Raw genomic sequence first — 12914 nt, 5'->3', positions numbered from 1 at the left:
GGAAAAAAAAAATTAAAAAGAGGAGGGGAGAGGGGGAAGAGAAATTAATATTGTTACAATTATTTTAAATTAATATTGTCTCCCTCTCTCTCTCTCCCTCTCTCTCACTCTCTCTCTCTCTCTCCTCTCTCTCTCTCTCTCCTCTCTCTCTCTCTCTCTCTCTCGCTCTTTCGTTGCGTTGAAAGGGAGGTTTGAGATTCGAACGCGCGCCTCTTAATTTCGCACGGGTCAAACGACCAAGAGAGAGAGAAAGAAAAAAACGACGAAGATTTTTGCCGCTTTTAATCGATGCTTAACCTTCCGCTCGGAAGATTCTGCGAAGCTTTACCGAGGGTCCTCGGCCTAACCTATCTTACCCTTTCCGTAAACCAAGAATGATATTCGAGGCGTTGTTGTTACTGCAAGAGAGAGAGAGAGAGAGTGGAGTCCACCATCTTCGTGGAATGGAAAAGTGTTGATGAAAAGCGCGGCGCGCACTTTGCGCTTACTTGGTTACGTCTGCTTTTAGCCACCGTGCTCGCCTTTAAAGCTGTCGAAAATTTACGGCACCTTGGACCTCTTGCAAGGGTTCGCGTTTATTATACGAAATTCTCTCTCTCCCTCCCTCTCCCTCTCTCTCTCTCTCTCTCGTGGTAATACGTGCTCGAGGGAAGGAAAAGCATTCGAAAATGAGGCAATTAGAGCGTGAAACGCGGAAAACGTGAACGATCGATGGAACGAATATGAGAGAGAGAGAGAGAGAGAGAGAGAGAGAGAGTGTTTCTTGTTCTGTACTTCCAAAAGCGCGGATCGAGTTAAGGATCGAGCGGGTTAATAAGTAATTAAGACGGACGTGTGTTTACGCGGTGGGATACGTGATGGGAAAGCCGGGCCTGAAAGCAAGGGAGAAAGAAAGGGGGGAAAGGCTTTCTTGGATGCGAAGAAAGGAATAATGCGGAGAGTTTTCCGTCACGTTCCTCGCGGCAAAGTAGACTCTCCTCTCGAAAGTTTTCGATTCGGGTGGAGAGAGAGAGAGAGAGAGAGAGAGAGAGGGAAGAAGGCAAACCGAATTAGACTACTGGAGCAGAACGGACGGAGCTAGGCCGTGGAAAAATATTACGAACGACTCGCAAGCTTCCCTCACGTCCGCCATTCTCCTCCAGCGAGCTAACTTTCTTCCTTTCTTTCTTCCGTGTCTTCCATTTTCTCCTCCGCCGCGGAGGAGAAAACTTTTCCATGCAAAGATACATGTTTAAGAATAGAGCGTAATTAGAGCAGATTCCTGTTTTCATTCGCCGATCATTGGCCTCGCCTCATCGCTAACAAAGTCCATACCAGAGTTAAATAAAATTCCTTTCGCGCCTTTTTGAACTCGTTACCCGGTTGCTTGTTGTTTCTTGGTAAAAAGAAGAAGAAGAGGAAGAAGAAGAAGAAGAAGAAAGGGAAGGAGATTCGACTCGCTATTTTTCAATAAAGTCGAGCAAAAATATCGCGGAGACGAAGAGGATTTCTCGTTCGAGGGAGATGCGGGCTAACAATGCAATCTCTTTCCGCGGGAAATCGAAGGGAGCTCTCTTAATGAGTTTTGTACGAGGATTTAAAAAACAATGGATTTACCGTGGGAGCAGCGAGTAGTTTTACGTTATATACTCGATCGAGCAAAGGACGAGAAATGGAGAAATCTTTAGAGAGGAATGAATAAATAAGAGAGATGAAAATACTTTCGACGACGATCGAGTTTGCGGGAAGAAAGAATCGATGACTATTTCCGCGGAAAGGAAGCAGGTTGATTAACCTTGATTCCTTCTTTTCCCCTTAGATCAATTAAAAAAAGAAAGTCGATCTCTTCGTGGAATTGCATTAGACGAGGCGTCGCTTATGGTGAAGAGGCGGGGAGGGGGGAGAGAGAAAACGATGAGTCGAAAAAGTCGTATCGGCGTCTATTTTCTCTCTCTCTTCCTCTTCCGAGAACAACAATTTTCCCTCCACGCGCCCACTCGCGTCCATTCCTATTCCCCTCCTTTTCTCGTGGATCATGCGCGAATCTCCTCGATTCAAAGTCGACGAGCAAAACGGGAATCGTACTTGTTGAGCCGCTTAATGGGTCCGGGAGCATTGTGAAAGTTGCTCCTGCAATTTTTCACTCCGCTAAGTCTCCCCGAAACTTCATTCGATTTCAGGCTGCTCGACTTGTTCCGAGTTTGTCGCAGTGGCCTCCTCCTTCCCCCACTCCTCACTTTCGCTACGCGTCCCATTTCTCTCCTTCTCTCTCTCTCTTGCACGTATGTAAACTTTGCCTCTCGAGACACTTGCGCCCAATCATTGGGGAAAAAAGAAGGAAAGAATTCTTCCTTTATTTAATTTCATCCCGTTTTTTGTGTTTTTCTACGCATAGGGCGAAGGAATATTACGCGTTAAATATTATACGTATAACTCGTTAGCGGGTTGATATTTTGTCAGTGGAGAGTATCGGGCGTCGTTGCGCATGCGCGAGCGAAATTACCAGATTACGAGCGACAAATTCGAACGCATTTCGCCAATTTTCTTCATCGCTCCGTTTAAACGAGTTTTTTTTCACTGCGTCACGCGCAGCATCTGAGAGACTATATATTGTTGACTGGGCAAAATGATAAATAAAAATACGCGTTTTGTCAGTGGAGAGTATCGGGCGTCGGCCAACGAATTACCGAGCGTTGCGCATGCGCGAGCGAAATTACCAGATTACGAGCGGCAAATGTCAATGTCGCCAATTTTCTTCATCGCTCCGTGTTTAAACGAGTCTTTCACTGCGTCATCTATATATTGTTGACTGGGCAGTGAAATAAATAAAAATACGCGCATCGAAGAAAAACAAATAGCAGCTATGAAATATTGCTGGCAACGTTCAATAATAATAAAACCACATATAAAATTTGAGTGAACTTTAAATTCTGTAACCGTATGTAATCGGCCCCTAATGAAGGATGCTTTTTGAATTTCGCGCCCAAAGTTCTTAATCCGAGGGACGGGCGGTTTCGAGTAGGTCTCGAGGCAAGAACCGTTCTCGAGGTTAACGGCGAGCACGTTGAAAGCATTAGGAAATTTCTTGCTGACTGGAAATTAGCGGCAATCATTCTCGGCTTAACCAATGAGCGATCCCCCCGAACGTCTTTTTGCCGTACCTTCCGTTCAGGATATTCCGTTCACGATTATCGAGATGAGAAATGGACGAAAATTCGATCGGGATTAATCGTTAATTATTTGTTTCTCGAACGGCGAGTGTACACACACACACACACACAGACAGACACACACACACAGACACACACACACACACACACACACACACAGACACACACACAGACACACACAGACACACACACACAGACACACACACAGACACACACACACACACACACACACACAGACACACACACACACAGAGACACACACACGTACGCGCGAGAATTCGCTGACGGGCAAAACGCTGGAGCACTCGAGAGTCTTCGATAAGGGATGACAAATAGAGTCGTGGTACGTGTTGATAGCGTGTATATAAATATTCAAAGGGAAGGAACGGTGTGTTTCCCTCGCCGTTAATGACCGAAGCTGGTTCGATAAACGGACCGTCTCGAATTATTGGAACGCTCGAACGTGCGAAAAACCATGGAAACGATGGAGGACAAGTAAAGACAGGTTACTGCCGCCGATTATCGCGAGGCGGCGCTGAAAATGCCGATTTAATCGCCAACTGCCATTTCGCTGCCCAAGAAATGAGATTAATTGCATTTCGTCTTCGACTTTATGCAAATAAAGGCGGCCGCCTAGCGTAGATTCGCGCAATTAGACTTTCTTTCCTTTCTTCCTCTCGAACGACGTTTCGAAAATTATACGAATCTCTCCGAGGCTCCGGTTGAATTCGTAACGAGAGGCGCAACCCTTTGTTCTCGCGAGTGAGAAAAATACCGAATCCATTTTTTAAATTAGTTTTCCACACCGGTCGCAAAAAAAAAAAAAAAAAAAAAAAAAGGAGGAGGTTTTCGAATCCATTTCGTGGATCACGTAACGGTTGGGAAACGTTACGAGTTTTCCTCTTCTTGACGAGTAATTACACATCCTTCTCCTTGTTTCAATTACGTTAACAATTGCGCAATTACAGAAATTTTTTTTCAGAATTTTATTTATTTACAATTTTCCCGTTTTCGTCCCATTGTTCTTCAGTTTCGGATTCGAAATTACCATTATTATCTCTTATTTATCGTATTTTCTGAATAACGCTTAATCGATATCTTTCTCTCCATCTCTTTTTCCGGTACCAGCCGCCGCTATGTTTCCATGCTCGTAATCTCAAAGATACATCTATAAAACGTTCCCAACGTTTCGATCTCTCACTTTCCAGATCGGCCTGATAACAGTCCGAGAACGTTATAAAATTATGTACCGAGACCCTCGCTCACCCTTTCCGCGCTACTTAATAATTTCAATCGCGTAAACAACGAATCGAACTCGTTACGTCGCAATTTATGTCAAAACAAGCAACTAGCTGGATATAGTTTATATACCTTATTCCAAAGTGAATCTGTTCGATTGAGGAATTCTCTGATTCATCCAATTGTATCGAATTCTTAATCCTCGGGGAAACCGGCTATTGACCCCACCCGGAACGAGACAATCCTCTTTCAGTTAAGTTTCGAAAGGTTTAAATTTTCGAAACGAAAACGAAAACGAAAACGAGATGTATATAAATAGTGACCGGTGGGGAGAAGCATAAACACAAATGAACGTACGCATTTTCCATATCTCTTTCAGTAGAACGAAAATTCCATTCCCCCCCTTCTTTTCTAATCGAATTCTCCCGATCGATCAAAAACCCGTTTCGCTGATGAACTTTTTGCCCGTTCCGATTCGATTCATATCGCGAAAATTAGTTTCCTAGACTCGAACTCGTTCCGTCTGATCGATCGTTACGTCACGAGGAAATTATCGAGAAGCGTTCTTGAAGAGGGGGAGGAGGAGGGATCCTTGTCCCGCGGAAACGCGTCGATCCAGAACCGTTCCTGTTTATGAATGGACTTGATTCCTCCTCTCCGTCCAACGGCCCCATTTCCGCGTCCACCTGCCAATCTATCGGTTTCCACCTTTCACCGCTCTATTTTCCCGCCTATTCGCCACTCTATCGAGCAGTAGCCAACTCGTTTTACTTTCCGGCAGATGGAACGGTGAACGCTTTTTGCAACACAGTGTTGACTGTGAATAAGTTCGAACACCGTCTCTCGAGATTCCAATTGGTCGAAGCGAGGGAACGAAACGGAGATTAATTAGAGCAGGATGAGAGAAAAAACGTTATTACCGCGAAAAAACGGATAGGATCGGTATTGTTCTCGGGGGAAATGTTGCTCGATGATCGACATTTGACGCGAGAAACGTAAAAAAAAAAAAAAAAAAACGGGGAAAAAAGCGTATATAGAACGCGTAATACAAGTATAGTATAGAACTCGTATATAGAACGTGTAAAGCGAGAGTGGTTTTTACGAGCAAACGGTGGCTCGCGTGGACGAAGGATAAAATTTGACGAGGAGTGGGGGAAGGCGTTCGCGCCTCGCTCACTCGGTTGACGGGACCGTTTAAACGGTCGTATTAATTTATGGGAACGACGAGCCGAGTCGTATAGGCGCGGATAGAAACCAACGTGACGTGGCGTGTCAGGAATATCGAGAGAGCGCGTGTCCCGGAATGAATCGTGACGTTATCACCGACGATGGAATTAATTATCGGGAAAAGGGGAAGGAACGGTCGATTATTTCTTGCTTCTTGCTTCTCGAGAAACGAAACGAACATGGCGTCGACCACGGCGAAAAGCGACAATCGCGTGGCTGGTAAACGGGATTCCGTTGCAGATTCCGATCCGGCGAAATCGATGGCGTTTTCCAGGGCGGATTTACGGATCCATTGTTTCCCATCCGTGTTTTCGATCTCGGATCTCGCTCGTCGAATTTCACGACGTCGTTGCGTTAATTATTCTCTCCGGATCCGACCGGTTCGGAGTGAAATTGGCTAATAATTTTACAAGTCCGTAAACGGGGGAAACACGGCGGGAAGCTGTTAAATCGATGGTTTCTGTTATCAAGCGCGTGGAAACGGGCAAACGGGGATTCCGCGCGACGAGGGGGGATTCGTAACCGGTCGGCCATTGTCGCACGCCAGATTTCCACGTTGTAGTGGCCCATTGATGGGTGGATTCGGTCCGCTATCTGCCTCGCCTCGGCCTCGATATTTGCTTGTTAAGTGACGGTATTGACGCGCCGCGACGAGCAAATATCCATAATCGAGGATCGGGTAATTGCTTTCGTTCGAGATACGAGCGTCCCCCTCCCTTCCATCCCCCCGATGCGAGGATGCATCCGTAGAAACTTTTCGCGCTTTATTGGCAACGAAACGCAATTTAACGGATTGGTAAGTTAATTCGTGGCCGATTCCAAGTTTTCGAAGGAACGAAACGAGATGGTTGCTCGATTTTTCTTTACAACGTATCTTTAATCCCTTTTGGAACTGGAATTTTCGTAGCATTTTCTGAATATAATCGTTCGCGAAAACGGATGATATCGTTATTCCTCGACGAGTCCAGCTTTCTTTGCTAAGCGAATTACTTTGGCCGGAGTTTACAAACGTTATTTAAAGTTTTGGAAGAACATTGGTCCGAAGTCTGTCCGTTCCTCGGTTGGGTGGCGCGGTCTCGCGACTTCCCCCTCCACTTCTTAATTCAATTTCACGCTGTCGGCCAAAGTCCTCTCTCGTCCTCGCCATTGATTCCACTTTGGAATTTCGCCGCGAGCGAAAAAATACAAACGTATCCTTCGCTTCTGGAATCAATTCTTCCCCCCCCCTCGCCCCCCTTTTTTTCTCGCGGGCGTTTAAATCGACCAACTTTCCGTGCCTTCCTTTCATACTTTCTTCTCCTTTATTTTTTCTTTTTTAGACAGCGATATCCGATCGCGGCTTCTTCGCCAATGGCGATAAACGAAACGAGGGAGAGGAAAAAACGCCTATAATACGTTCGTTAACGAGCAACGAACGCAAAGTTTTCGACGAAAGTACGTTGATTAAGCATACTTTAAACAGAGATCTCGTTTGAAATTCCGATACCCGGGATACCCTATTCAAATGATCATCGTTTCAGGGGGATCGCTGCGAGATCCGTGAAACTTTGCCCCGCCACGGCTAGTTTTTTAGTCCCTCCCCCAACAATTCTCGTTCAAGTTCATTAAATTCGGCAGTAGCCCCGGCTCATAATTGCCTCGACTGATTTCCATACGATCGATTCGATCGAACCTGTAAAAATCCCCCCCTCGTGCGCGCGTGTTCACCTGAATCCATTTTCAACGCCACGCCTCGACACGCTTCGTCTCGAAAAAGCGGCCAACTCTGGATCGAAAAATGCCGATCGACGGCTACGCCCCGCCCGTAAACTCGCGTTTGATCGAGGCCTGCGAGTAAACTCCGTTTACGACCATCTTGGCTACGTATCCCCCTCTCTCTCTCTATCTCTCTCTCTCTATATATATATATATATATCCGTTTCAAGGTAAAAGTTCGGTAAGCGATGGCCGGCCGACAACACGGCGGTAGGAAATTTCATTAAAGCCCGTAAATCCGGCCGATCTGGTTGGAAGGGCTGGTTGGAGGGGCGGCATGATAATGGCAGGGCTCTCTGGTCGGGCGGGAGCGAAACGCTTTGATCCCCGGTCAAAGGGCAACGTCTCCGAAGGGAGAGCGACGTTAGGTGGGCCTCCCTTGGCCCATTGTGGCTCCCATTGTTGCGCAAACTGCATTACAACCGGAAGTGGCCGCGACCTCCCTTCCGTGCCTCGTAACTCAGTGTCTCGCGGCCGGGTGCCGGCTTCGCACAATGCGACCAACTGGCAACTGCACAGCCTGTAACACCGCCGTCGCGCGTCCACGCCGACCTAACGCTACGTTCGCCCTCTCCAACCCCCTCTCCAGCCTTCTTTTTCGAAAGTCGAGCCGATCCACTCTCCTTATCCAATCTGTTTATTCGTCTATCGATCAACAACTGTCTGCCAATTGTGCGCCGAATTGTACTCGAATTAATATTTCATCGATTGCTTGTGACGAAATTCTTCCCGAATGTCGACAGACTGGCACCCTTCGGGCAGCACCCTTGGGGAGGATTAATATTTCGCATGGAGCAAGGATACGTTTATAAATTGCTTGTGACGAGCCAGAAACGAATTCTTCGCGAATGTTGATAGTTTGAGAAGGACTGGGTCTTGGACAACGATAAAGCAACCTTGGGGAGGGGGTAAGAAGCTATTAATAATTTCGAAGCTTCGAATTAATATTTCGCATGGAGTAGAGATACGTTTATAAATTGCTTGTGACGAGCCAGAAACGAATTCTTCGCGAATGTCGACAGAAGGACTGGGTCTCTCATAATTTCATAATTTCGAAGCTAATCGAAACTCGAATTAATATTGAACTCCATGGAGTAAAGATACGTTTATAGATTGCTTGTGACGAGCCAGAAACGAATTCTTCGCGAATGTCGATAGTTTGAGAGGGACTGGGCCTTGGACAATGACAGAGCACCCTTGGAGAGGGGATAAGGATTTATTATTATATATTATTATTTATTATAAATTATTAATAATTTCGAAGTGTCGACTACTCGAATTAATATTGAATTCCATGGAACAAGGATATGTTCATCGATCGTGACGATTAAGAAACAAATTCTTCGCGAATATCGATAGTCTGAGAGGAACTGGGCTTTGGACAACGACAGAGCACTCTTGGAGAGGGGGTAAAGAGTTATTAATAATTTCGAAGCGTCGACTACTCGAATTAATATTGAACTCCAAGGATACGTTTATAAATTGCTTGTGACGAGCCAAAAACAAATTCTTCGCAAATGTCGACAGAGGGCCTCTGACAACGACAGAACACCCTTGGAGAGGGGGTAAGGATCTATTAATAATTTCGAAGCGTCGACTACTCGAATTAATATTTCACATGGAGTAAAGATACGTTTATAGATTGCTTGTGATGAGCCAAAAACAAATTCTTCGCGAATATCGACGGCCTGAGAGGGACTGGGCCTCGAACAACGACAGAGCACCCTTGGGGAGGGGGTAAGGAGCTATTAATAATTTCGAAGCGTCGACTACTCGAATTAATATTTCATCGATTACTTGTGAGCCAGAAACAAATTCTTCGCGAATGTTGATAGTCTGAGAAGGACTGGGCCTTGGACAACGATAAAGCAATCTTGGGGAGGGAATAAGGAACTATAATTTATATAATTTATAATAATTTCGAAGCTTCGAATTAATATTTCGAAAGGAGTAAAGATACGTTTATAGATTGCTTGTGACGAGTCAAAAATAAATTCTTCTCGAATGTCGACAGAGGGACAGAGCACCCTTGGGGAGGGGATAAGGAGCTGTTAATAATTTCGAAGCTTCGAATTAATATTTCGAAAGGAGTAAAGATACGTTTATAGATTGCTTGTGACGAGTCAAAAATGAATTCTTCTCGAATGTCGACAGAGCACCCTTGGGGAGGGGATAAGGAGCTATTAATAATTTCGAAGCGACATAGAGCGGGGAGTTCTCGAAGGGAGTTGAGCTGTTCGTTGCGCTCTCGAGAGGCCGACATCTCAATTAGCCCGCTTGCCACGGCAACCCTCGATTTCTCCACGCCTGCCTCCCCCGAATTCCTCGGCCAGCGTTCAACCCTCCCTCGACGCCTCTTTTCGAATTATTTTTCGATCCTGAGGTGGATCTTGGAACGTCACCTCTGTGCTTTAAAGGGAATGTTAACGCGAGATAAACAACGAGTTGGATAGAAAGAAGGGAGAATCGTCTTTCGGTCGGAGTAGTTAATCATTCGAAACTTGGAATCTCGTATCGCGAAACTTTCCAACGTTTGCTTGTGGTTCGTCGTCGGAAAAGGAAGGAAAAGTGAAAAATTGGACGGGATTTTTCGGTGGCAATTATTCGATCCCAAGAACGGGTCGGTGCTAATAAAATTTAAATTTCCCGCCCGAAAGAAAGTGGCTATTTTTCTTCCATCCTCGTTCCTCTTCCCTAGGGGAGGGATCTCGAGGTTCTCCAAGAGTGTTGAACCGATCCACTATAAGGGGGAGCCTAACTCTACTCTAACTGCCTGGAGAGGAGGGGGGAGAAATCTCTGTCGCAGAAATTCAAAGGTATAAAGTGTCGACGAAGCGTCCTGGGAACGGCAACAGCGCCGACCCTTATAAAGACGTTGAATTTTATGAAACGTCGAGGGGATTCGGTGAAAATATGTAAATACGCAATAAAGCGTAAGCTCCCTTCCTCTGCCCCCTCCCCCCCCCCCTCGCGCGATCTCGTCCTCTCCATTGCTAGGACAAGGCGAAATTTCAAAGAGAGCCAACCTCCTCCTCCTCCTCTTATTTCACGAAATCTCCCCCAACAGACAAAGACAAGTCCCCCCCTCCCTCCTTCTACGGTTTACATACGAAGCGCTGACTGCCTCTCTTATTTTCCTCTTCTCACGTCGGATCCAATCGTCCTTCCAACCTTACGCTCGTATAATAATAAATACGCAATAATAAATCGCCATATCGGAACCGTTACGAGTATCGAATAGTTTCTTCGTGAATTAATCCTTTACGAGATTTCTAATTTAACAGGTGGAAGTGAAATTAAATCGAACGAATCTTTCGAACGATTCGAGACAGATGCGAGAGAACGTCGCTTAGCGCGAGGGAATAGTTCCATCTTCTTCCGCAAAGGCGAGAGAGGCGCTCCGTAAATAACGGACTCATCGTTCGCTTCCACTTACATCCATCTCTTTCATCCTCTCCCTCTCTCTCTCTCTCTCTCTCAGAGCCATCCAACTGTACGAATTGCCAGCATAATAGCGGCTAACAACCGGTTCTCCGACTCGAGTTAATTTGCGAGCAAGACGGCGCACAGACCCCTCTTTGACAATCGTAACGTTTGCCTTGTTAAAACGAACCCCATTATCCCTTCGCTGTCCCTCGTGCAGAGACACGAGCGCTCCTCCCTTCCTCCCCCCCGATCATCGATCTTGCAGCGTATCGCGCTCGACGAGTGCCATCTCGCTCAACTTCTTCTCCCTTTTCCACCTCGTCGTATTTGGACATATTTGACTCGATATTGTTTTAAAAGTTTCGCGAATTTTTGATAATATTGTAATATACGGTCGGAACGAAAGTCGCAATTTTGACGTTGCATCGAGAGGAGGCGAATTCTTACAAGACGTTGATTCCGTCGTCTCGCGAAGATTTATGAAAATAGTTGGTCGTCCGGCGATGATCAACGATGAATGACGCGGCGGAAGTTTCGCTTTTTCGCACAGTTGGCAAACTTCTCTTACGTGTGGCCAAACTCTGATGGAAAACGTCGCATTTTCCACGCGGTCGAAGTCGAAATTTTTTGGCAACGCGGCTCGATCGGTTACTCGGCTTCGTTGCGTGCAATTCGAGGCCAATAATTTTAATCGAGTCGAATCGGGAGAGAGGAGGTATATTTGGACTTAAAATCAATATATGCATCGAAATTAAGAATAAAATTATTAAATAAAAAAATCGATCTATATAATATATTCTTAAATCCGTATAACAAATTCTGTAAATAATAATTATTGAAAAAATTATCCTAACTAAAAATTATTAAATACAAATATTAACGACTTATAATCAATTAAGATAAAAAAAAATTAAATTTTATTGAATTTATTGAATAAATTAATCATTGAAAAATATAATCTTAATACCATTATAAACTAATAAACTAAATTTAAATAATAAAATTCCAACAAATTAATATTTTTATAACAATTTAAAATAAAAATATTTATATCATTATATTATTATGTCATATCAGAGGAGGTAGGGAAGGAACGATTGCAACGATTCGGATCGCCGTCTTCGGATTCAGCCCGGTAACGGAATTCATTAAATGCGTTTCGAATGCGCGACACGGCAGGCCGCCGTCCCCCATTAGCACGCCGGTCGACGTTTCGACCACCGCCTCGGGTCTTTGAGGGTTAATTGCGGCCGTGTTGCGGAATTCCATTAATCGAAACGGCCTTCTATGGTATTTAAACTGTTGATCCACGGCTTAAATAAGTAAAATTTCGAATCCAAATACCAATATTCAAAGATTCCAATTCCGTTCAACTCTACGGCACCTTTACTTATATACCTTAATTTCGCATAGGAAGGGAGGCAATGTTAGCGCTCGGCTAATCTAATTACGCGGATCTCGGATGGAAGAAGCGTGACGCTTATGAAAAATTCCATCGTGCACGTGTATACGTACATACGTACATACACGTATATATACCCGATAGTGGTGTAGGTGAAAACGTTAAATCGCGAGCAAGGCCGAGAAATACGCGCATGAAATTATAACGAATCCGGGAACGATCTTCCCGTGGGTTGTTGCTTTCTACGGCGGAAAGCAACTACGGATGGTCCCCTACGGTTGCCTCCTCGGGGGGAGGGTAACCGCTGTTGCACGTACAACCCCGAGCTCGTTACAAGCTGGAAAAACTGGAGAATTCAAATGAGTGGCGTGCCTCGGGGGCGTTTATATGGTAAACAGTCGGCCCTAAGCGATATTTATACCCGAAGGAAGGGAGAAATAAATAATAAGGAGCGTCTCCCCCTCCAAACATTCTAAGATGGTTGATAAATTTTCACGCTCGATAAACGGAAGATTGTCGCGACAAATTCGACTTCTCCCTCTCTTCCTCCCTCTCTCTCTCTCTCTCTCTCTCTCTCTCTCTCTCTCTCTCTCTCTTTCTCTCTCTATCTATTTATCTATCTATTATATCTATATTTTTCTCTATCTTTCTCTATCGTTTTATTTCTCTATTTTTATTCTTTCCTAATTTCTCTTTACTTCTCTCTCTCTCTCTCT

General features: G+C 45.0%; 1 protein-coding gene across 3 annotated transcripts in view; it reads left to right on the top strand.

Moving 5' to 3' along the window:
- Nucleotides 1-12914, top strand: part of LOC122715323 (nephrin) — a 220543-nt gene that overhangs the window by 71208 nt on the left and 136421 nt on the right. The window contains exon 1 of one of the 3 annotated variants that reach the window (XM_043937423.1): nt 6967-7049. The exons of the other annotated variants lie outside the window; for them this stretch is intronic. Within the exon in view, the coding sequence (XP_043793358.1) occupies nt 7049 (1 nt within the window). The 5' untranslated portion in view covers nt 6967-7048. Of the gene's footprint in view, nt 1-6966; nt 7050-12914 lie in introns of those variants that run through there. 3 annotated transcript variants of the gene reach the window in all.

Source organism: Apis laboriosa, unplaced genomic scaffold (genome assembly GCF_014066325.1).
Source record: "Apis laboriosa isolate Shangri-la unplaced genomic scaffold, ASM1406632v1 scaffold34_cov151, whole genome shotgun sequence".
NCBI lineage: Eukaryota > Metazoa > Arthropoda > Insecta > Hymenoptera > Apidae > Apis > Apis laboriosa.
The sequence above is the reverse complement of the archived record's forward strand: the minus strand, read 5'-3'. Positions and strand labels throughout refer to the sequence as shown.